This window comes from Varroa jacobsoni, unplaced genomic scaffold, assembly GCF_002532875.2.
Source record: "Varroa jacobsoni isolate VJ856 unplaced genomic scaffold, vjacob_1.0 scaffold_169, whole genome shotgun sequence".
Lineage (NCBI taxonomy): Eukaryota > Metazoa > Arthropoda > Arachnida > Mesostigmata > Varroidae > Varroa > Varroa jacobsoni.
Window position 1 is genome coordinate 78,246 of NW_019213071.1, and position 26,490 is coordinate 104,735.

General features: G+C 41.9%; 1 protein-coding gene across 1 annotated transcript in view; it reads left to right on the forward strand.

Annotated features, from left to right (window-relative positions):
* The window catches only part of LOC111271314 (pinopsin), a 63,369-nt gene extending 36,885 nt beyond the window's left edge, over window positions 1–26,484 (forward strand). Inside the window, exons 2-3 of the mRNA XM_086972843.1 lie at window positions 22,600–22,915; window positions 23,410–26,484. Of these exons, the coding sequence (XP_086828969.1) occupies window positions 22,801–22,915; window positions 23,410–24,623 (1,329 nt within the window). The 5' untranslated portion in view covers window positions 22,600–22,800 and the 3' untranslated portion in view covers window positions 24,624–26,484. The remainder of the gene's footprint in view (window positions 1–22,599; window positions 22,916–23,409) is intronic.
* Window positions 26,485–26,490: the final 6 nt, after the last annotated feature.

Consider the following 26,490-nt stretch of genomic DNA (forward strand, 5'->3'; position numbering starts at 1 on the left):
CTTCTTTGGTTTTTTTTTATTCTAAAAACAAACCAACCGCTGATTGTACCGGTGTCATCGTTCCGTGCAATGAAGTTGTTCCGACCTAGAAGAACTGGTTACATCAGGAGATGGTTTTACGTTTGTAGGTATACGTAAGGTAACCTTTTCCTATTGAAGTTAACTGCCGAGTAAGGGACGGGTAACCGAAAGCGGCAGTGTGGCAGAAAACTAGGATGAAACCCATCATGTTCAGGCCGTATTTTCGAAATTTAGTCGGATGCAAAAGACAAAGTAGGCCGAAACAGCTGTTTTTCAAGAGCTGTAGTACATAGTGTGGGGTTTATACATTATATAGTAGGAGTACATAATAGTTAAAACAATATTAGCAAGAGCTCTTAATTTAATGAAGAAGCTTAAATTAAAAGAATACTTTCTAGATTTTCAACTATGAGCGGCATCTCTAAAGCTAGAAATACGTATAGGTCCATACAGTAAGTTCATCTGGGTGGAGCGTGATATCGTTTGTATTGAAAGCTGTTCCTTCATACATGGCTACTTGTTGGCAATCCGCGATGTTATTCTGATTATAGTTTCAGCTTGTATATGGTAAGTGAACTTCACTTTATATTTTTCAGGTTCTTACGTGTAGATTAAGTTGTTTGCACTCGTGATGACCGAAAAATATATGGTGGACCATGCTTTCTAGTGTCAACTTATTGCTCCAACGTTTTTTTTGTCCCAGGTTTATATCAAGTTAATATATTTCACATCAGAGTGCTCGGAATCAAGTGCTAACCGAACACTGCAAATATCGTATGATATCTGTGTAAGGTCTTCAGACCCTTAACTCACCCAATAAAGCCCATTATGGACGTTGCATATATTAATTTTAGGGAAACATATCGCTCTCCGTACTCTTTGTATGTGCCTCTTTAGCACTCTAACTTATTTTTATTGGTTGACCCTCAGCCTTATATGACTCATAACTTGCGATTGTGAAGTTCCTTTGGGCACTACCACGAAAGTTGTAAGGGACACATGCTGATCCCCGTAACCACGCAGGCTCCATATAGTCCATCGTGCTTTGTATCATTTTATCCCTACTGTGAAGACTGTCTTGCTAGGAAGATCTTTAAAATGTGGCTCATATACTAACCTTACTAGCAATTTAGGTATCACCTACCGTATTCCGTGCTTCGAATTGCGATGTTCTAATTATGATAGCGATGATGTTTGTTATTATTATTTTAGTTTATTAATACATTACAATTATGTTGTGTAAATGAGTTACTTAACTCATATCAGTGTTATCTTCCTTTCAATATAGACACCCCTCTGCAAGATGGTGGCGGTGACAGGTAGCTAATTTTTCCTTCCTGCCTATCTCTCGTATTAGATCCCGTGCGCCTTGACCTCCGTAATATACGTCTCAGGTCAATTATAAATAGCTCGTCCCCTTCCCTTTTCCCCCCAAAATCGCTTCCGTTGCAATTCGATTGACCATTATCTATTCGTATCTTCTTCCACCTTCGCATCCTTTTCAAGTCCGCGTGCCCGACTATGCGAGTACAAGGCCTACGATAAGGCCGATATACATAAAGCAGTTACATCCTATGCGGAGTATCTGTTTTAAAAATATAATGCTGTGCTTTGGTTTTCTTCCCGATTTTCTCTCCTCAACTTGTGCCTAACCACGGGGTTTGCTCTAGCATTCTCTAAACAACCGCAATAGCACTGCATCTTTTACTCAGACTCTTAGGGGAGCTGAAAAGATCTTAATCGTCGTTGTCCACGGCAGCGTTAGAGGTAGTTTCTCCCATATTCTAACAACAAAGCCATGCGAAATATGTTGCGGGACGGCCTAGTGCCAGGTAGTAGCAAGAGGTACTAAAAGGATCGCGTACAATTTTAAACACTCGATTTATTAAGGACAACTGAGTCGAGAGAAGATGCCGTTTGTTGTAGCTAAGTTTCTTTTTTGTTGAAAATTAACGTTTGGTATATGCAGGGGCCTTCCTATACCGAATGAGCCCGTACGTTATTGGTCCGACTAAACCGTCTTTTTTTCTTTAATGTCGTAAAGTTAGTTCCGTACAAAATTGCTATAAAGAGAAAAACATACAAACTTACGAAATTCCTATAACGATATCTCTATCGAGTCCGAATCTCCAGACGAAGCAAATCGTCAAACTACGGTCAAAGTCATAGTTTTTTTTCGCATATGGGTTGTCCGTTCGAGTTATAAGTTGAACAATTCTGATACCTCGTATTTAGAAGTAGTCGGGTGGATTTTAGTTCATATTAAGTGTTCCCATCAGTACGTATAAGCCAGTCTCAGAGCACTCCTACGTTGTGGCCTGGGTGGAACGTTCTCCCGAACGCAGACCTAGGCCACTTTTGGCATTACCTGCCTTTGGTTGGTACGACTCATCTAAACAGTTGGATACTATCTCAAACCCATTTTGCACAATGCCATGCTTCGCGTATCGCCACCAAATAAGACTGGCCATCATCTTGTTGGTAATTACTGACTATTTGTTTTTTGCTGACACATAAATTAACACATCTAACCCGCTGAACAGTTTTATTTGTAACGGTTCAACGCTAGTACGCTGATGATAGCGCATAGAGATGTGCTGATGCGGGTTCCAGGATCTGTTGTTTGTTAATCCTGCGTTCGCATACTAGGCCTCATGGATATTTTTTATTTTCGCTTGGCGGTTTTAGGATAGTAAAAAAGCTGAAAATACAAACATGCTAGCCTATATAACTTCGAGTTTTCCAGGAAGAAACAAACCGGACCTTAGTACACCTCACATTCAGCGATTCGGCCTTCGTTCGTACGTACGTAACAAACTGCAATTAGGTTGAGAGTAAATACTTCACGGTGACGACAAAGCGTCCTAAACGGAAGTCATCTTTCGTTATATAGTTACGCTACTATCGAAAAGCGTCGAGACCGTGTTATACGTGCCCCCACAACGTGAAATATACAAGGCTTGTTCTAAAACAAACGCGTTCAACAAGCCTAGGTTGTTCGTTGCCTCAAAATACCGGGAATTAATAAGAGCCTATGGGACAACGCCAGGATGCCGTCGGTGAATGGATATCACGAATTTCTCGTACATTGTCAGGGCTATTGCCAAAGTTTGGCAGGGTGTAGATATTATGTGATTAGGACTATGACTGGTGGAGTGAAGCAAATGCAATAAAGCCATGCTGGTAGTCATACTTAGTTAAACATTATGTGGAAAATGGAACCGTGTTTCTACGACAGACGTACATTTAGTAATGGCTCAAAGCTAATCTGTGTGGGTCTGCAGTAGAAAAAAAAAAAGCGTTCAGCATGATGTACGAATTACGTGATGCACTAATATCGAACACAAGCGCCAAAAAACTCTCTTCCTATACATTCCAAGACCCAAGCTTTAGTGGCAAATTCGGCTATACGTATAGATCAGTAGCTTCATTAGATCTAGCTAATACGTACAGCTACTTTTTTTTTTTAACTTCTGCTCTAGAGACTTGTTTTAAAAACAGCTCCTATACTGTAAACAAGGTACGAAACTGGGGGCGATGGACGTTGATTAGATAATCGACCTAATCGATCTAATGATCTTAGCTGTTTCTGTTGTGGCTGGTTCCTCTATTTGTGCCAATGCTATAGCGGCAAGAAAGTTGTATGTATCATTTATCCGATTAGTGAGGTGGTCCAGTGCTGGAGCTTCATGCTGTCGTGCGGAGCTGCTGTTTCTTAGACGACTGCCTGATTCAAGGATTCAAGGTCCCTCGTATGAGAAACTTACCTCGAAAGCCATCGCAGGATCGGCCAACGCGGGACAGACATTCTGCTGAGGGGAAGACATTGGGGATAACGGTAAAATCGTCTTGTTTATAACTGAATTATTGAAGTTAACAATAGCTACGTAAGGCCTAGACTGGCGCAAAAAATAGCTACTGTAACGCAATGTATTTCTGGCTAAATTTTTCTGCCATTATCCCGTTTCCCTGAAAGCTCGAAACAATATTTTAGACAAACAATACGACTTCCGTAAAGGAAAGTTAGCAATTTTTGCTTGCTAAGACAAGATCCGTCGTGAGCACGAGGCGCATAAAACAGTTCATGTATGTTCTGCTCATTGCAAAGTACCATTCAATAAAACACCATGGGCTAGATTCAGCGCGCCGAAGCACGAGCTCTGCACAACCTCACCCATCGGATCATTTTGATTCTGCAGGAAAGCCCTGTTATGATACTGGATGATGTAACGGAGGTGAGCCCCGTTCAACAGGTGACAGGAATGACTCAAGGCGATAGCCTCAACTCCTTACTTTTCTTAAGTGTCCTAAAAGATCTCCCTAGTAGCACAATCAGAAAGGACAAGCCCGTGAGAGCAGATAGTCTGCTGTACGACGATGACTTCGCGTTTTACGCGACAAGTCACTTTGAGACTTAGCAGACATTGGCCCACTTTCAACAGTACTTAACAGACTTCAATCTGAAGCTCACACCAGTGGCCTCAGATGGTGTCGCACTTATCTAGAGGAACCTTAGCATAACTCAGTTGTGTAGGCTGCACTGGGTCAAGTCTGTTTTCCCCAAGGGAGCACTAGGCCTACACATATCCTGTTGTAACCAGCACGTACATTTGCTGGCAGATACGCCTCTATTCGTCGAGGATGTACAACGTTGGTTGGCTAAAACCTACCCGGAGTTAATCCGGCAACGGAAGAAACGAATGACTGAGGCCGACCTCGAATTTTTCTATGCTGGACGGGTAAATGGAAGGAATCACACAAACATGTTCTAGTTCACTTGGCAATTAATGGCTTCGACTATGTTGTGCGTACTAATACAGTTGTACGATGAGTCAAACGAAGGTGGCACTCATGTCCAAAGCAGAGGCTTCTATGGGCGATATTACGTAGGGTCATGTTCAAAGACGCCCAGAAGAAAGAAGCCGTCGTAGCGCTCTGAGCTATATACTTTATTTATGTATCCTATTCTTAATCTACTTTAAAAATGCGTTTATATTGCCTACATACATAAAACAACAAACAAAAAGATAAAGGTAAAGATAAATATATATGTAATGTAACTAAATCGGTATTTAAATCACTACTACTCATTTTCAAAATATTTCTTTATTATGCCGCAAATAACTTTTCAATTGTAACCGTGTGTCAAGCGATATTGATAGGTGTAAACCAGTTAAAGTATCAGTTAATTATGCTATATATGAAAAATTTTCGGCGGAATTAAATTTTCGTTGATATCAGGTCAAGAGTAGCAAAAATAGAAGGCCTTGAAACATTAAAAAAAAGTTCAAAGAGCGAAAAGCTTTGACAGACTAACCACTGGCGTTTATCTAATGGCAGTCGACATTTTCCGTTTTGAAACGACCGGTAATATTCGTGTTAAAAACCCAGACATATAAAAATGACTTCTTAGGCCATTTCAACGAACTTTTCGAGCTTTTTAAATTGATACCCCATAGAGAATATTTGGGTTTTCCTCATGGAAATCTTTCTTGCGTTTTCCAGAGGTTGAAAACAAGCTATAACGAAAGCCATTGATTTCCGTCAAAAAAAGGGGGGGGGGGGGGGGCTAAAATTCTAAAGACGGCGCGCTATTATGAGTTTGTTGTTTTATGCTTGAAAGAACTAGCTTTTTCCCTGGTTCCAGGAATAACGGATGAACGCAGGTTTGTTACGATGAACGTTTCCCCAATCTGAGCACATTACCCTGTAGACTAAGTAGCTCTTTGTAGTATGACGTTATTATGACAACTAGTGATTTTATTAAGTTCAAATACGAACGCTTAAAGGGTGGCATCGAAAGGAATCGTTGAAAGGCTCGTTAGTACTATATTTCACTAGCGTAGCTGTTTCCTTAACGCCTTCGCATGTATTATTGGTTTCTTAAAAAGAAGTTATCCTTAGACGAGCCTTTTCTCATTCCATATCTAATGACCCTCTCAAGAATCCAACTCGAGTCTCAGTTGTATTTCTTGGATTATCCAAAATGACCTTAGTGATACCTGGTCAAGAAGTGAGCATAATGAAGCTGATAGCACCAGCGGCGATAGTTGAAAGAAAACAGATGATTTCATACATTGAACATTTCCTATTCTTATAGTTGCTTCTCTCTGGTTCCTGCTATTTCTGTGGTTTCCTTGCTCTGTTAACGTACAAAACTTATACATTTTTACTTCCCTGCCATTTAGTGATGTAAGCGATTTTATAATTAGGGACGTTTTGAAGCAAACAATTGACCCGAGAAAAATATCTGTTAGACACAGACGACAACTTTATTGCTAGGCGCTATCAGAAATTGAAAAGTAAGCGCTCTAAGAGTCACTAGGTCGTTTATAGGAAAGGACCTGTTTGCCTCACAAGCGTAGCGCAGCAGACCGAGCTATAACAGTCAGTAAGGTCGTATCAAAGTATGTCTCAGAAGACAAATTAAGAATACTGGAAGTGGCTGTTAGGATTTGCAATTACAAACAAAATAAGCTTCAGGAGTTTTGAAAGCCCTGAAACTTGCTTTTGATGAGAATTGAAAACACCAGCCGCTTGTTTCAGCTTGTAACGTTTAGCTAATGTTTGATACACGACAAGCCGGTTATAATCCCTCTTAATGTAACAGTTTCATAACCTATGCGACGTTGTTTACAAATAGTAGTGCAATCTTCATTTTTATGCATTTATTTTTTACGTTTCAATAAACCCTATAATTACAAACCAAGGGCAATCCTCATCTTCGGTCATTAGTTGAGGGAATTGTTATTTTAAATCACTTATGCGGTCACTTAAATCACTTGTTATGCGATCATCGTTTCAACAAATATCGTATCTCAAAATAGTCGTCCGTGTTTTTATCTCGTCTGTGTTATATAAAAAGTACATAACTATAGCTGATGCAGTAACTGATGCATTTTGGTAACCCTCCACTACAATCATGAATATTGGACTAGGCTCATTATTCGTTGGAAGAAAAGTAATTACGGAGTAACAGTTTTAGTTTTTCCTAGTAATATTGCTTAATTAAAAACATTCTACCACCCACTTTATTTTTTCAAATACATTTCTAAAATCAGTCTAAAATACATGGCAGAATGACTGAATACTTATGCGAACCACCGTATACCCATCATATGTACTTGCATACTTTCTTTTTGATGGGCCAGTTCACGATATCTATGTTACCCCGTGGTGTTCATAGCAAAAACCAGCCGTTGCTTATCTAGGTTAGCTTTTGTTAGGTTTTAGCGTCGCTCGAGTGTCTATAAATATCCTCTTCTCCCGGCGTACTGTTGATCCCGGCGTTCCAGCGAGGGCTCGACTTCATTTCTATTGAGATTCCCTCTCAGCTCTTCCGCAATTTGTCGCCTTTTTCCCTGATCGTCAACCGTCGACATTTGCGAGACCCCGCTCTACCCGGGCCTTCACGGAAACTAGTCGGGGCGCATACAGCCTTTAATATGCCTGAAACGTAATGCATTTTAAGACAGCTGTAACAAATCGACCCCGAAGGAGCGTATTGGCGTCTGTGGCGGCAAAGCAACATGTCGGTTTCCAACAGCAATCATCCCATAAGACGTAAGAACACTGTTGGAGGTGCTAGATCGGTAGAGGCAAAGGTTTCGCGGAAGGCTGCAGATGATCCGAGGAAATTAACCCTCCATTGAAGCAGGGATACATTGCCTTCTAAAACCTCTAGATAGTGTTGAAACGAGAGTCGCTATAACTAAATCTATTTTACAGCCATAGCTAACTGTATGTTCTGCAAGGCTATGCCCTGTCACGTACGGATCAATGATAGATTTTTGCCTAAATTCATACTTAGGGTAAAACCTATTTACAAGACCAGAGAAATTGGAGAAAAGGGTATGATATATTTATATATTTATATATTTATAATGAATTTTCTTACTAGAAGTATTGTTGAATGTTCTAGAAAATGGTTCATATAATTACTTTACGACTCGCAATTAGTCGTATGTTATAGATGGAAACGTATAGAAGTATGCGTTCATTAGCTCATTTAAAAGCTCTTTAATGTCACTGTAGATCCGTTTTATCCATAGCCTTATTTTGATTAGGGATTACAATAACGGAATTGTTTTTCTGTTAGAAGGCTTATCACTTAGTTTGCTTAAGGTCCTAATCATGTTTAGCAAATCGGACTAATCTATTTAGTTGTTGTTGTTGTTGTATTGTTGCTTTTATCTTAGAAAATGGCAGCTAATCTTTACACGTGATCACTTAATTAAAAACGCAACCGTTAGGTACGGGCCAAACGCAACCATCGTGCAACCAAGACCTCGGTGAGGTCTCTGATGCCCCGAAGTGTCTTTACCAGTTCTCAAAGCAACAGACGAAGCAAATCATGTAATTTAAAGTGCCATTCTAAGTCTTTTGGCAAGGGTCTACTCTTTATTCAGAGATATCACGAATAAGAAGTCAGAGGGTTCGTTTTACAACATCAAAAATGTATTGTAAAGGCTAATAATGAAAAAAAGAAAACATAAAATACGTGCGCTAAAGTCATTAAATCATGCAGCTTATTATAACTACTAAAGAATAAGCTTCACACATACAGAGAATACAATTTAAAAGTACGATTTCTCATATGGCTGTCCTATCTGACCAAGATGACATTTAGGTATTGTCGTCGACAAGAATCGCTGGTAGTGAATTATGATCTCGTTCAATGTTATCATGTAAGTAGCATAAAAATCATATAGCATTTTTGGAAGAACGGCAAATAGCACAACAGCGGAGCTTCTGTCACACACATCTATTTACATAAATCTGATAGAAAGCAGTCATTACGTGACTAGTAAGCGTGACTATGTCGGAAAGTCGAGTAAAGATCTACAGTACAAGCGTAAATTTCATTCTAGTCCATTCTATGACAGAATACGTTTGTTTTTTAAAACCCGACTCGAAACCCACCTACCTGAACGCCCAACAAACTCTCACAACCTATCGGATATGCGTGTTGGCGCTGCAATACACAGATTCCTCCATAAATGTCTGGGTTTTAACCTCTACCATTTGACCCTAATTTTTACAAAGTCGAAACTCCGACATGATTTTTATTCACACTGGCGCTATTGGGCCATGGTGCTTCCTTGTTGCCGCCACTTCGCGATGTTCATATGTACCTTTCAAGTGAATCATACATGGTAATTACGCGAACGGGAGCAGCAACCGCAACTGCGGTGGGAAATCCACCAAAAATGAGTTAATAAGCACGATTAAATCATTGTGTCGCGCCAAGCCCCGTGGTGCAGTTTATTTTCCCACCATGGCACATCATTCGAGATTTGAGACACACAGAGATAACGTTAGGTTGAAACGCAACAGGCGCGACCTAGGTAGTCCCATGTGACCAAGTCCACCGGCTCGTCCCAACACTAGTTAGCCTGCAGAGACCTGCTATAAAGTTTTACGCCGCATTGGTCACTCTACAGGATATCTCAGCTGACGTAAGATGCGTAGAACTTTATCAAATGCATTATGCCCATTTACGTGCGTTGTGCGTGACATATGAAGATAGCCATCATCTTGCTAATTTCATTGACTCGTGTATCCTCAGTAGCTACCATAGAGGCGACAGACGTTCGTAAAGAAGCAAGAACAAAGATCGGGCTGGCACGACCGTATTGTGTGTTTTCGTCCACACAAGCCCATGTGTGATGGACTCTGATCTAGTAAGCTGTGAAATGCCAGTCTGCCTTTGTAATTTGAAGAATACGTGGGTATGATTTAATAGGGGACATAAGTAGTCTCCTTATCAGTTCTAACCCATGAGGTATTCACTACTCTGATTCAGCCTAAACAAGCCGTTCGCCTCCCTATACTGTTCCAATTAGTAAACGATGTTCTATGTTTATGTGAGCACGACCTGTTACTTGAGCAAAAGTCTACCAGAGCACGCTATCTAGTCTAGATGTTGTACGCATCAGGATTTGTTGATCATGTAGAAGGGTATTATGTTCAACATTGTACTGTAATGTATGCTACGCTTACTAGTTCAACGTTTGCGATTCTAAAAGCAAATATATTTCGTTGCTTCTATGAACGACTTCATTGTTTCTATTACGTATACGGCGTCTACAGGACTACAAGCTGCTCTCTCAAGTATTGCGATACTCCCGTTTTTCATGATTTATTTATGACTTCAATATAAAGAGTTACAGTTGCGGCATTAGTCGTCTGAGGGAATGTCTGACTATCATTCCGGACGTAAAACTCGGACATTATGTGACTAACTCAACTTCGCCATGAACAGCACAGCTTCTTGTTGATAATGGTCGATTTTTGCCTTCTATTTATTGCTTTACTATTTGCTGAAGTAGCCCTCTAACGGTTTGATTCGTATCGAGCTCCACATTTCAATAACCTGTATGTACCAAAAGTATGCAATACTTCGTTTTATCGTGGCTCTATGGCTTCCTTGAAGGTACAGCATTTGCAATCGACGATGAATGCGCGACCTTTCCTCCGTCACCAAAAAGACTACATGTACATTGTCATAGAGCAGTGAAAGGTCTAAGACTTTGTCGTTTTTACATTCCCGCCTTCGCATGACAACGGAACTATATCTAGTTTGAGAGAAACATTTAACAAACAGAAACCTTATTCGAATAGTTGCGGATCGAAAAAATGGTTTCCTCAGACAAAAGCCATGCCCGTGTCGAGCAGTTAATTTCAAGCCACTCGAGAAAACTTGGCCTAAATAGATTTGTGTTCATATTTTATGGCAAGTTATATTGTTTCTGTTGGGAACAATGACGATTTGCCGGAGCTCTGGGCAATGACAGTGATCGCTATCATGCTTCCGTATAGATCATTGCAACGCAAGACAGTTTATAAGTAAAGCTTGAAAGATCACCTCTCCAACCTTGGCGAACTCTCCATCCTTTCTACTTATTTGCTTTGTGTATCCTGATCTCTCTTCGGGGACTCGAGAAGCTATCGCAGCGGTCGTTAGGAGCACATCACGTCCTAATCACAGAGAGTCTTCTTGAGGTTTTAATGTGAATTTAAACTTTTGCTTTGCAATAAACGTATAGTCTTTTTTTCTGTAGTCATTAAAAGTAAAGCACTTCGCTTTGTGTGCCCTCACAAAACGGTGACGTATTTACAAAACGTCCTGCTATACTGGCCTTATAATTAAACGTTGCTAAAAGTTATGAGGTACAATGTTGCCTTAGATCGCTGAAAATTAACTTAACATGCGCCAAAAGGTGGTTCGTACATACCGATATGCCTAAGTGAATTTTAGCGGATTACTGAGAAGTGAGCTGACAACGCGGTCGGCGTTCACGCAGAACGGATCTGTGTTTGCTTGGCGACGGCCCTGGCCTAAAAGGAGAAAGTTATTCTAATACATGTTCGCAAAGCTTGCAGATGATGCACTAGTTGTTTCCTCTGTGCTCATTGTACACCCAATGATACCTCTTCCGCTGGCGCCGTTAGCACCGAAGAGTTTTCATCCTTCATCCATCTCTTGACTTTCCGCCCATATCTTTATAACGATACATTTTATTATCTCAGTCAGTCGATTGGAGGATCGAGCATGCCGTCTCTGCTGGGCCGCAGCTGCAACTGTACTCTTTGCCTGCTTTGTTGCTGCTGCTGCTCTTATGTAGGTGCACTACCAGTCTTCTTGGCGTCCAACAATTACTTCTTGGTCACCTATTCCCCGTTTAGCTTACTCAGATGTCCGGTCGAGCCTTGCCGAGGACTATCACGATTCGGCGGGACAGTCGTTGACTCAGTCAACCAAGCACCGTAGACGGTTCTACTGTTGGCTTTGGTGGGCAGCCCATTCGATTCGTTCGTTGGTAGGAAACGAATAAGCCAGGTCAGTCGAAATCGTTTCGACTCAATGCAGTCTCTACTGATGCGAACCAGCGTCGTGTCCCAACCGAGCCTGGACACCTAACAGGCAACGAAACCTCGTTGTCGTCCTCGGGTCTGCGTCGTTGCCGCCGCTGGAAAGGCCCTCCAGCATGGAACTTCGGGACAAGGATGGGGATGGCCAAAGAAAAGTGAGGTTCGTTTCGACGCCTTGCTGATCGGCAGCTTACTCGGATTAAGACTCTCGGTCGCATGTTCGAGTATAGAGTACATCCAACCTATTAGTAGCGAGCTACTAACCTGAACCGAAGGTAGTCAGCAAAGGTGGCCTTATGTCCTCGCTTTCGCTTTTTTGTTTGTTTCGGCGCCGGTTTGTTATGGGTCTCACTCGGTAGTAGGCGACGAATGAAGGACGGATCCTAACAAGGCTGCGTGGGTAGCCTCAGGGGGAAGATGTGCTGTGCTTTTTATGCCTGTGTCGGAAAGGGCGTATATTCTACTGTTGGGACATACAAGCACCTATTTTCACTCAGAGAGGTTCCAATACGCGTCCATACGTAATAGCAGCAAAATCCCTCGTTGAAATAATTCCTAGTGACAAGTGTCTACGTTTGTTTCTGTGTGTGAATTAAGAGAAATAACGGGAGAACACTGGAGGTAGTTAGGCAGGGTGAACCTCGAAGCAGCTATTAAGCAAGACGTTTGTAGGACGAAGTGGGAAGTCAGGGTACACTCAAGTCACACGGAAACGTTGGACTAGATCCTCTTGCTACTTGACCGTTCGTCGACGTTATTAGCAACGTCAGTTCTCCCACTAGTTTAACGGTGAAAACGCTGGTGTATAGTATTGCTTATTACCGTGTGATGACCGCCCCACTTTCAAAACTTTATTGGTAAATAGAACTCTGCATACCGCGGAGAACTGACATTTTCAAGAGCTCACTAAACTTTGGATTCCGCCAGTGATTGTATCTAGTACAGACCTTTCTAATTTCAAATTGAAAATTTTGATGCCATTGATACGACTGGACGTAGGCGGGTGGGATAGTCGAGCTTAAGAACGTTTATCGGCCAAGCGAAAAATTGGCAAAAGACGATAGTACAAGTCGGTCCTGTTGTGTCACGCGTTGTTTCTCACGGAGCAGGCTATTCGTGAAAAGCGGTGTTTTCGATGATCACTTTTGTACGTATATCGAAAGCTCTTGCGAAATCAGATATTCTCACGAGGCTCACAAGAACCGATCGAATTGAATGTAACAGAAAAAAAAAAAGACGCAGCAAAAAGGATTTAGCAGATGTTGCTAGGAGACGCTGAAAAATTAGGAAAAGGACACCGCTGTGTCCAGTCTGAACGCGTGTGGATATGGACGATGCAGCAGGAGAATGAAGCGGACGAGAACTGTTCGTCGATCAGTTGCTGAGAGCTGATACGTACAAAACGAGCGCAAAAACACAGCCATATATTTATATGGATATGCAGCGTTTCGAGACCACACAAACAAATCGAACGGCTTGTTACGTCGTACTGCCAGTTACTAACCAACGACATGAATTCAGCCCTCAGCTATTTTTAGGTTTATGAGCGGATTCACTCAGGAGAAGGAGTTCAAAGTCGCGTTCCCTGAAAAACCTGAGTCAGGAACAAGACTAGCTTCGTTTTTTTTTTTGCTGGTCTATAATCGACGCTCTAGTAGAGTAGGGATTTTAACAAGAGGAAAAACAATGAACGCTTCCTTTCTCACTCGTACAGTCGCTCCTTTTAGATTGAGTTAATGCGCGCCCACATTTGAATGTAAGGCGATCGCAGTTTTTGTCAACATTTTTACGCATCCGTACATTTATAAAGCAGTTAGAATTTAGGTCGTATTACCGCACTTGCAGACGATTATAGAACCTGTACATTTTGTTTTGATGCGTCTTCGAGCCATTTTACGACAGTGATCTTCAAATAATTAGCAGCGGATTTTTTGTTTGGACAGACAATATAGAGCCGGTAAGTCACAGCAATTTCCTGTGTCCAGTTTCGTTGCGCGATGTTGAACAGCTTCGAATCGAAGTTCTACAAAAAAACCGTAGTTTGAGTTCTAACTTGAGATAGACACTCCACCTGAATAGAAATCATTTTCAGTATTAAGGCTTTTTTTCAATACGGTGTGTCCGATAATCGGCTTCATAAAGTATACTTTTCTGGCTGGCGCCGTACTCAGCGGCATGTTAGATGCTAAGGATGTGGGCTCTTCATTCGATGTGTCTTCGAATCGGAACACATGAATCAATACTTCGTACCTACTACCAGTACGCTTTGTCACTTGCTCAGATGGCAAGCCAACGCAGTTACGTTATTTTTATGAAGGCATTTCCCAGTGCTTTAGACTAACAGGAAGATATTCAACTAATTAATGCCAAACAATATTCGAAACTTCATCCTTACTTTCCCTACAGTGAACTTATCAAGCCGGTAAAGCGTACTAAATTCTATCCATAACAAAGTTCAAAATAGTAAACTTGAATCCTTCGAGTCTTTTACGTCCGATTTTGCCGGTCAGTGTTGCTCAAATACCGTAGTAAATCTACCTCGTTACCAATATATGACGGTTCGGTTACTAACTGATAATAATATTGCCTCGCATCGTATTGATATAATATACAAATTACCTGTTTCCATCTATTATGACAAGTTCCTATTAATACGCAGGTAAACGAAACGGACTCTTCTCTGTTTTCGGGTGCCCCAAGAATCGTACTGTTGCTTTGTTGGATAATGAAGTCTGGAACGAGTTATGGCCAGGACACACCACCCAAGATGGCTACCACAAACGACCACATTTCTGGGAACAACTATGGGGTTCGATCGTGAAAAAATGCCGTGCACTTATTCCCATCGACGCATATGGTCGCGTTTTACCAACGAGACGGGTTCGCCGGCTGCGAAAGCAAAGGTCGACTAACAAGAAACAAAACCTACTAGTTCTTTGCTGCACGAATCGAACTGGGCTGTTCTACAAATCAGCTGTGTATACAGCCGAGTCGTAGGGCTATTCAATCTAGTTGGCTCATGCGAATACCAGCGTCTTACTTGTACGATAGTAACAGGCCCCTCAAGCTTTTTTCGTGTCCTCTGAGTGGGCGTGACGATTTCTCCAGCAGGCAGCTGCGTTATCTGCACGTGCACGAGCAAAGAGCTACAGCAGGACCCTTGCGGAGACTATCCCGTAGGCCTACTGTGGCTGAAAGAAGGGGGAAAAGCGTGGATCTAACAGCTAGACAAAAAAACAGAACAACATCAATGGAAACCCACAACTGCATTGGGTGAAGGGCCAATTGTCTATATAAACACAGGCAAACTGGTAGAGTCGGGCATAAAGGGTTCATGTACACACGATACCTAAAAACCGCGTAGAAAAGCCAGTCATCTCGAACAAGATGTACTGAGTAACGTATGAAAGAAGATCTTCGAAAAAAAGAAGTGTATTGCAGACAGATAGAGACGCAAATAAAAAACAACAACGATTAACTTGTAACCAAAACTATGAAAAGAATTCACCTAATCTTAGCGGGAAAAGGTAGCATTGTAACATCTTCACTCCATAGACTGTTACCTGATACAAAAATAAGATGGGTTGCAATCTGCTTTCCCATGCACAATTTAATCTTTCTGATGTTAAACGCCCGTGACAGGTGCGCCGATGACAACGCAGTGCTAAACAATAATCTCTCGTCTTAATCGTTAGCTATCAAAGGCAATTCCCTTTGTAACACAAACAAGTAACAACTAATTTTTGTGCTTCTATGCCATAAACCTGCGCTAGTAAATAAGTTTACTTGCACGGAAGTGGCCTTTGTCGGAAGGGCTATGTGAAGCTTTCAGGTCAAGTCTTCACATCACGTTGCGATCGATCCATTAGTAACCTACGAATAAAGGAGCTATTGCGTCACATATCTATGTGCTAAGCTAGTACCGAATCTAGAGACATACCTCTCGAGTGTGAAGCACATAAGCGAAACTATGCCCGTGAAGTGAGCTCACGGCTCGCAGAACAGTGAAGAACTGCAGTAGTTTCAGACACCAGGATCAGCCAGGGAACTGGCTGATCCTGGTAGTCACTGGGTTAGCTCTTGCAACTAAGGTAAGCGGGTCTACTCTGCTCAAGTGTATTGAAAACGGTGTTTCTTCTGTCCTAACGCTGTCTCACTTAATTATTGCACTAAACGGATTAATAGATCATGGAATGAATGCTATTAGAAAAAAAGCAATTTTGTTTCTACCGAAAAGACCTCCAATTACCTGGTAAACTGTCATAGTATGAGAACGATTCTTCCTAGAAATAGATTAAGGTAGTCAAGAAAGTTAGTGTGGCGCGGCGCGTCTCATCGATGAAGTAAGATAGCAGCTCCTCTCACCGCGAGGTCCAACAAATGGTGGAAGTGGATTGGCGTTACGTGGTATTGTTGCCATAAAAGTGCGTGCGCATGTGTACCTCGGTACTTACGCCTTCATCAATCCGTAGCCTTTATGAGCGGCGATGACCTCTCGTGGGGCAGGCAGTGAAGGCCCAGAAACCAGCCTCATTCTTCTCTTTTTCAAGGGCCTTGAGCGACCTGATGGAGGAGACCGCTCAAGTAGCCACAACCAGGGATGAAGGTCTCTTACAGATAGAGGTCTTGGATTCCTGCGCAGTCTGTTGTATAGTGAATGTATATTCTCTGATCTAAGCGTAGACGGGAGATTGTTGTGACAGGAGGTTATTCGAGGAGCTCGTATAATCGTTAAGGGCATGCAATTTGTCAGCTTATCCACAGCAGCGAGCAGCGTGCAGCGATAGAGAGAGAAAGAACAATGACTAACTACGGCTGTCAAAATGCTTCCTCAACTGATCGCACCCTTTGTGCTTTTGCAGTAATAATAAGTCGGTCACGGACCGGCCCTGAGTTTACGTTTCGGCTGTGTAGTTTAAACTTCACAAGATGGAAGCTTAAAAGCAACTTCTGAACGGTGCGCAGTTATATCAGGGTATTCGCATTAAAGCAGCGCTGAGAACGTAACAAAGGAGGTCAGCGATACAAAGAAGATACATGCCAACGTAAGCAGCCCACATAGTAACTATATAGCCAATGCCTTACAGTCAGAGTTTGGTTAATCATGTCATTGTTTGCGAAGCAAATCATATATATATATATATATATATATATATATATATATATATTACTAGTAGCAGTATTAACTAAATATCTTATCGGTTCGTATTAACTGCCTTGTGGCTGTAGGCCCAATTAAGGCCGCTCAGTTAATTTGTCAATTAGATGACTACATGCAATGCTCAGGCAAATTTGGCCAAACTTGCATGCGCGTTGCTCCCTTAGTGACCCAAGTACTTTATGAGAAACTACTTAGCCATTCTATCCCGCTAACATGTACGATTAGAGATACATTACTGAGTATGTAGGTTGGACTGGTCACAATACCATTCGGTCACAGATTGAATTTCGTTAAACTATTCATGTGGTAGACCCGGTTTTGGGTCCTGGGTTTGTCCTCCGTTAAAAATTTTGTTTTGCAAAGCGTCCAGAGTTGATTTTTCGCTGTTGCATTTTGGTTGAAGACGATTTGCCTACTGAGGATGATTCCCTTTTAATTTTAATTGATACGAACACTTTCTTCTTCTCCGCCTTTACCACTACGTATCCAGTGATGGTAATAAATTCTGCCGCTGCCCGTAGCTTCAGCGGTGTGTAGTTCTCTCACGTTGGCATTTGACCCGCGGGCGTTTGATTGTTCTGCGTGTCGATATTGCTGGCATTCAACTAATTTTATACAGGTAAGAAACCGAGTGTATTCTAAGGCGCTTGGACTCAATTACAGGCTAATGTAGTTTTAAGCATTGCTGGGGAAAAGGGCGAGGTGTTCGTATTTTGCCTGCGGAAAGATCTACTCAAAGGTATTGATCAAACGCGAAGACGTTCAGAAAGTGGGTGTCCAACATACTCGGAAGGAAAGGTTGGCAACTGTTAAAACCTATGCGTATGGAACACAGCACGTTTCCGTGGTATCATTCCTCTTCACGGTACTACACACCATTCGACGTGAACCTAGAGACACTCGCCGATCTTGACATGTTCGCAAATCCTTAACGAAATTCAAGCTTTCTATTAGGGAAGCCTAAACGCGAATGCCATAATGTCTCTCAACATTGTCCTCTGCATGTACATTGATATACTGCTTGCTAATACAGATAGAAATCTACGTTCTTTAAGGAGATTTACTTGACTCGCTACTTGCCATGCAAACCTTAAAACATCATAATCTAGCAAGAGTTATTGGGCAAAGTCATGTTGATATAGTACTTGTTGAAGCTGTGGGGTAGTTTCCATAGCACTGGTGCCCTGCTAGCATTCCTACTGATAAACGAATATCAAAATAGCACAGTTTTTATGCAACTGGCGCAGTGCAGAAAATTGATCTTTAAACTATCTGCTACTCATTCTATATGTCAGATATACACAGGCCAGTATCTGAAAAGTAGTGTAATCTTTTTACTTTTCCGGTTTTTATAAGCATTTACCAAACATGAGCTTTCCGTTCTTTTGCAAGTCTTCGTTCATCTCACCTTTCTTTCTTGCCCTATCCTGGTTATCGGCAAGTGCCAATCAATCAAGATGTGAAACGTATTATTGTCCCCATCTTCTATGTGTACCTATATGTTTGGTGGCCCGGGCTCAGCCGTAGTTAATTAATCTGGCATCATTCCCTCTCGAATACATCGAGGTTACAACTGCCGCGAGCGCGAAGCATGAGGTTTTTCCACTTCAGCCTATTATTGCTGTACCGGCAGAGCATTAACCTCGACAAGCTTCGCAGGCCGATTAGGACTATACTATAAGACACAAACGACGATGGAGGCAGCAACAGGACAAAGCGAACCTTACTATTGTAACACCGTTCGGATAAAGCTCGGTTCCATTGGTTGACCCACCTGGCAAATTCACGAAGTTATGTTTGAGGCGAGAGGCTTTGGGCGCTTTTGGAACCTTTTGCGAAAAGCATTGTAGTTTGCGTACATGTGTGTGTGTGCTTGTGCGAGTATGGATACAATGATTTCCGTAGGCTTCTATGGGAGTTTTTGTCGGTGAGTTTATGCTGGCAGAACCAGTGCAAGGTTCAAGCAGTGCCAGTAGACACACAAGTGAATGGACGACACCGTAGATGGGGAAGTTTTAAGGGGATTTTTAGGAAGGCTACCCACCAAAGGTTCAATGGCGGATCGAATCGCCTTCGATCGTAAGCGAAACGCCGGTTACAGCATTAACGGAAGATGGCCAGCTGGCGGAATCAATATGAAGAACCTAAGCTGAGCGTGCCTGAAGACGTAACGCCTGCAGGCTCCCTCACTCACCGATGCAATCAACTGCTAAACGTACTGTTGTCAGGGTTCCTCTTTTTGGTACAATCAACCTCGTGTTGTGTACCTTTTATCTGGCGACACAATACGACAGAATTGATCATCGGTTGCCACCGGTTAGCAATCCAAGGCCATATGAGCGGAGAGGGGTCTGCGCCTATATTTGTAGCGCGTAGCAACTTACTTGTATTAGCAGTTAAATTTTACCGGAACCTCGACGAGAGGGACTCTTTTTGAACTGATTGTCCCTGCACTTACAGCGGCTTTACTGCCTTTTTACCTCGCGTTTTTTGTCAATATTGCTCTTTCACGGCGAGATCGAATCCGCTGGGATATCGGCCCTGTAGATTCCTTGGGCATTTGATACAAAAACCAATGTTTTGAGTTTTACGTCTGATAATGTCATTAAACGTTACTTTAGACGGCTGGCTCACGAAGTGTGTCTACACCCGACTTTGAACCTGTATTATTAGATGTGCCCAAGTTTAGTGGGATAACGTGGTACCATAGGGATGGTGCCATCACAGGGACTTTTGTGATGAATACTGATTGCAGACGACAACTCCAACGGTATGTTATGTATGAGTCCTCTATAGACTATAGACACATCTGATTGTTGCCTTAGCGGAAAGGCACGATGTTTCTACTAGTACTACTCGACAACAAATGGCTCGAAAATAGCGTCTTAGTAGGACATCGAGCCTCTTCCATCGAGCAGAACTGAAACCGGTTTCGTCAAGCCGGCTAAGATAATCCTCTCATTAAATATAGTGACATTCGGAGGAAAAATATTAGCTACACGTTGAACATACTCCTTTGTACATATTATTACAAAAAAAAAACTTGTTCAATTTTTTTAAGTTTAGTTGCTAGTGATTTTATAATCAGCTGTATTTTTCTACTAAGAATTCAGCTAAAATCCAACGCAGAGTTCAACTATAGCAGGATTGGTCGGTTGTCGTTAGGCGATGATATCTAAAATGTAAATAATCACGTGTTGTTTTTATAACGAACAATGTACACACGATTCTGTATCTTGTGATTTTTTGTACGAATAAATTTAAAATATATAGTCTAGTGCAGTCTAGAAGAAGCAGATTTACTTCTTTGCCACTAAGCGTCTATGGTTTTTTTTTCAAATTGAGAGACAAAACTGTCTCATGCTAGGTCTATTCCGTTGGATTTATTCTGCATTAAATATCATTTATCTTTGTTTGCTCGGGGAAAAGTTGCAATTGCACGTTAAGAGTAAAATATTTAAAAAATTACGCAAAAACCGTATTGAATTTGATAATAGAAGGAATATTTTATAGAAAGAATATATAAACTACACGCAGAACGATAAAAACGTTATAAGGCTTCCCATGAGAGCGCAGTGGGTAACGTGTTGCCCGCTAAACTTGTGGGCACAGGGTAGTTTAGGTTCGACTTCGGGCGTAGACACATTTCTTCCGTGGTGGCAGAAGTCAGTTGTCTGAAGTTATGCCTTATGACTTGCGTATCGGGCGTAAAATGCGATGGACACTTCATAAAGGATGGCTGCCCATTTCTGGCTTTAGTAGAATGTACTAGCTAAAGGTACATAGAAAAAGATGCATTGTTGAGCACATGCTAAATTGACAAGGATCAAATCTTCCCAGTTAAACGAGGTTGAAATATAAGCTCATAAGAAACTAGTCTGTTCCCTGTCTTAATGAACAAAACTACCTTTATAAAATAACCGGCCTCTTTTGTGGAATTTAAATGGTAATTGTACGGTATACATTATCTTATCCACTTTTTTTTATTCGGCAGCACCGAAACCGGCAAACAAGGCAAGATTATTTTTGTGATTGTAGAACATTTGTAAACAAAGGAAAATGCCACACTTAAGAACTTCTTTATATCACTTTCCCTAATTTATTGTTTACGTCTGATAAACTATTTTAAAGCGCTTTTCTTGATACATGAGCGTGCTGTAATGATGCTCTTTAAAGATTGATGTTCCAGATGAAGATTACAAGTCGTGCACTTCGTCGAAGTCAAAACGCTTGCCTTCTTCGGCAACGACCCCAATGCTAAAATAACTTTTCTAGGAAGGTTTGCCAAGCTTGAAAACGGTACTTGGGACCTAAAGAATGCCACCTTTGCTTTCCAGATGCGTTAGTCAATCATATGCGTTTGGTGACGACCATCTGAAACTATGTAACCATAAACAGCTCGAAAATTAACCAAAAAGATGAACTGCAGCCACAAAACCGTCTGCTGCCTCATGTGTTTTGGATTTTCACAGAAACTTACAGCTTGGGTACCTCACGAAGTCTATGAATTCGACAAAGAATTTTGGCTCAACGGTGTCAACGTCTCGCATGGTATCGAGTGTTATGTAGTGACAATTATGGATGTTTGCACAGAATTGCTATCGGCGACTAGATGTGGTCTCTCTATGTCAATATGAACCAGAGCTTGGAATCAGAGGAAAAAAAGTCAAAATTTAAGGCTGAATCAGATTTTTACAAAAAAAAAAAAGCTGTGCTTCACGTTTGGTACTTTATTTAGTCAAAAACAGTTTGTATGAACCAAACAATTGATCACCATTTATATTTGGCCCAGTTGCATCGAGTTAACCAAACTGTTTAGGAGAAAAGGCCCGACATGCGAGCTCAGGCCACCCAGTTCCATAACAACGGAAGGCTGTACAAGAAAAACATAGTCAAATCTGCCCTCCTGGACTTCGAATGGCAACTGTTTTTGCATCCTTCATATTTTCTGTATATATGGCATCGACATATTTTCAGCTTTTTCGTTCGCTGGGCAATCACTCGTAGCCTTTAACGTCGACACGGATCGACATATCGAAACCTGGTTACAAAATACGTTCGAGACCAAACCGGATATCTTTTGGCGAAACACCGCACAATATTAACTAGAAAGATGGAACAAATTCGCTACCAATAACAGGGGTACATAATAATTTTCTATTTAGCGAAGACGTGTGGGGTCTTTCTTTCATCATATCAATAGAGTTAGATTACTTCTAATAATGTGTACTATTTCTGTACACAAACTACTCTACTGAAATATTCGAACTCAATTAAATTGCGTAGCTGTCTTCAGTACTAAGATATTTAGAGTTTAGTATCGGGGTAGTGTGTACCTGTTGTTTTTCCATTTTGCAGCTTCGACAATATGGACAATGCGCTTGCTCAGCCTAGGTTACTGAAATAGCTATCAAACTTTGGGCTTCTTCTAAATCTTGTTCCGAACTCGTATCTCAACTGTGAAGTAATAGTCATAATAGGAGAATCTTTTGCTTTATCTATAAATATATCAACGCTAATGTTTTTGGTCTCTTTCATTTCAGGTGAGGATTTTACCGTTAGTAACATATCTTTGAGTTCTCCTTTGGTGTCCCGCTTGGTCAACCGCTCGATCCCTTCTGCCGACGTGTGATCGCCTTCAAGCACAAGACTTTCCATCCGGCAATCGGTCTCTTCTCAAATTGGATCTTTCTCGTCGTGGACGTTTGGCGTGCGCAGGGTGGCTCGCACGGCCTCAGCTATAGATGTCAGGCGATGGAGCCTTGCTACCCACGCCTATAACGGACTCGTTCCATCTACTTATACTAGATCGCCACGTAGCAGCCACAGCTGCCTCCGCGACGTACAACAACTACATAGGTCAGTTGAAACGACGCCACACGGAACGTCAAACTCATTTATTTAACAAAAAAAAAAAGAGACTGATAGAGAATTGAAGAGTACATACGCATTTTTCGTGACCAATTAAGGATCAATGCATTGAGAAAACATTTTTTTATAGTGTTGACTTCGATTTAATCTCCTGCTAGCTATTTTATATCACTAGTACGTTTATCAAAACTAGATGCTATTTGATTAAAATCACTAATGCAGATGACCCTGTTTGTATTTTTGTTGTTACTGTTTTTGTTATCTTCTTACCCTCACAATCCTTATTTCCTTCCACCCTGCCGCTGACCTTCACAACCGTCATTCCTTCCATTGCAATACTCTGTCCAACGCTTTTTCATCTTTTGTACTTCCGTGTGTTCCGGTACGAGACAATATTTCGTTCGATCAATGTGATTTTCCTCGATTTCCCTGTTTTTCGTTCGTTTCGGTGGCACTCCACTTCATTTCAGCGAATACCTCAGTGTCCCAAAGACATAACACCATACCACCTCCGAGCAGCTCGTTCAGCAATGTCTACGGCGCGATCCACTCCCGGACCACCTCGACGTTTAATGTGCCATACCAGAGTCCGTACCCGCAGAATGCGCTCTCCAACCTCGTCCTCTATGGCATCCTATCCGTGCTCGGGACGACGTTCAACGTCTTTGAGATATCGACGCTCATCGTGCAAGAATGCCTTCGACGACGAGGCAACCTACTGCTGGCCAATCAGGCCTTAGCCAATCTGATCATCACGGCCGGGTCGTTTCCAGTAATGTGCGTGGCGATCCTTGCGGTTATGCAGGATGAAAAGCCCGTCTGTCACGCCCAGTGGTTCTGCGCACTCATGTCGTTCTTCATTAATATCTTCAACTTTCTCTGTATCGCGTTGGAGAACTATGTTCGATCCTGTCGACCTGAGGAAATGGTGGAAGACGGTGCCGAGCTGGGCGACCGTCGAGTTTTACCCATCGTGGCGACGAGGCCGGGTGAATTCCGTGGCGTGTATCGCACGCTTTGTGCCGCGCCGGTCGTCGTCATACTTGTCTTTCTCGGGTGGGCCCTAGCGGCTGCCGCGTGCGCCGTCAGCTTCTTCGTTACGCAGGGCCTCGACATTTGCAACAACGACATGCGCCAGAGCCGGATGCTGCTCACGCTGGCGGCGCCGATCGCCTTCAGCGTTTTCGTATTCGCCAAGGCCGTGAATGAGCACCGCGATTTCACGATACACCTCGAGCTCCGGAACTGCTCAGCTACACGCGAGCAGATCCTTCAGCGGCGCCTGTTGCGCACCAACTTCACTGCCTTTCTGCTATTCATTCTATGCTGGTTGCCTTTTCTCATGTGCGTCATCCTCAAGCCGAGCCTGAAGTCATCCATCCGCGACAATTTGTTCTTCGTTGCCCAGAGCTACTCTTGCGTGTGCCCGCTTGTCTACGGCGCGACCCACGACGCTTTCCGGCAGGGATTCGTGTACCTCATTCACTATTTCTGTTGTAAATCCCATCCGGAGATACCGAAGCCACCGGTGGCGCCCGATGATCGTCAACGCGCCGGCGCCGTCCGGGTGGGCATGCGAATGGTAGAGACAAGGCGGACACCGCCCAGGGGCACCAAAATGTCCACGATGGGACTGCTAAGCTTTGCCGGTGGATCAGAAGTCAACAGGATGCGATATGAAGAAGATTTCCTATAGCGGCGCTTCAATACAATGCATAAAAATATGATACGAATAGGCCACAAACTAAATAAAGAAGACGCGGACAAACGAAGTAGAGATAGCGAAAATAAAAGTCAAAGCAACAAAGAACAACAGAAGCGAAATGACAAGAAAAAAAAACTATGGAGAAATTGGGTTCACGCTGATAAGACAAGTGGACAAGATAAGATAATGTTAATAGTAATTCTTTTGCAAGCAGAACAATTAGTTGATGAACATTGAACATGAAAATAATAATAACAACGATTTTATACATGGCGGTTATCACATGTTTTCCTATTGCTACTGAAGCAACCAATGCCAATCTGCGTCTTCTCCCAGATTCGTTGGGCCGACAATGACCAAATACGAACTATAGCTGTCATAGATACTCCATCGCAAGCCGCTGTACGTCTAGTTACCGACCACCAACTACAAGGCATATAAGTACTACAATTTTAGTGAGAAGTTACCACTGAAGATAACTGAAAAATTGTCGAAATAAACGAGGAACTTATCAAAAACAAAACCAAAGTACTAAGGTTGAGTATTTCTATAGAGGAAATTCTACTTTCGTCTCGTTAGATCTGTCAAGTTACTAGCTTTCCCCATGAACCGCTCGTAAAGTTCCCGTGATTGAACTAGTAGAGAACTACTGCAGCTGTCCATAAAGCTTCACAGTCAATGCTACTTAGCTATTGTTGGTTACATGCAACAAGTGCGCTGGAACCCAGCTTTGGGATTCTGTATATCGACATCCTGCCGCCAACAACAACAACAACAACAACCGCTTACATGGCTAAGCAATCCAACAACTCTGTCTGTATACGTAACGTTTTAGTTGGTGCGATGACGCAAGGTGTTGTGGAGGACGAGGCCAGCGTCGATATCAATCACGACAACAGCAGCAGTAAAAACAATAATAACAATAGAAGAGGCCAATGGTCTTCGTACAAATTGTAATGATCATACAAACGAAAATACAGGTAAACCCATTAGGAAAGCCAACGCTGAGTAAAGGCCATGACTTCACAAATATCGCTATATTCTAAGTGATCGAGAACGGCACAGTACAACACAGATGAAAAAATAGGCGGACAACAAAACCAAAAAACCGATGGGAGACTATGCAACGAGGATTATATAATGATTTGTTAAATATGCAGCGAACAGGAACATCTACTCCTCTAATTCTCATTATTTCCATTGTTTTTATTGATAGTTATAACTGTTATTATTGCATTACACTAAGACAAGTCGCAATTCATAAATTTACAAACAAGGGGTAAGATGTCTAGGAGGAAAAAGAAAAAAGTTGCGCGTAAGTAAAATCGAAGTTGCCAGTAAACAATGTATCACGTTTACTAATCAATTAGTGACAATATACCAGAAAATAAAACGAAATCACATACTATAGCAAGGTGGAAACACTATAAAACAAAAACATAGCTACAAGATATTCTGCGTTCGTGGTTACTCAAAGATTACTGGAATGATCTATTTAGTGGTAATTTTCTTCACTCTGCATGCAATTAAACATACGGATACCTATAAAACTATCGAAAATTAGAAGATACATGCGTAAATAACGAACTAGTAAAATAACATGTTGCTATCAACATCGATAAGAACGAAAAGGCCGATTGAACCGATCACGTCCAAACTGGTCCAGCTGGACGAGCCTGTACGCACAGCAAACCCATCTAGAGATATTGTAAAACTATTGAACTCCAGACGGCAAATGAAGGATATATATATATATATATATATCAAGGATGAAGTGAAGATATTCACACAACAAGCAACATTATGACAATAAGATTAGAGGTTAAGAACATCAACACAGAGAATCGAGAACGGAAAC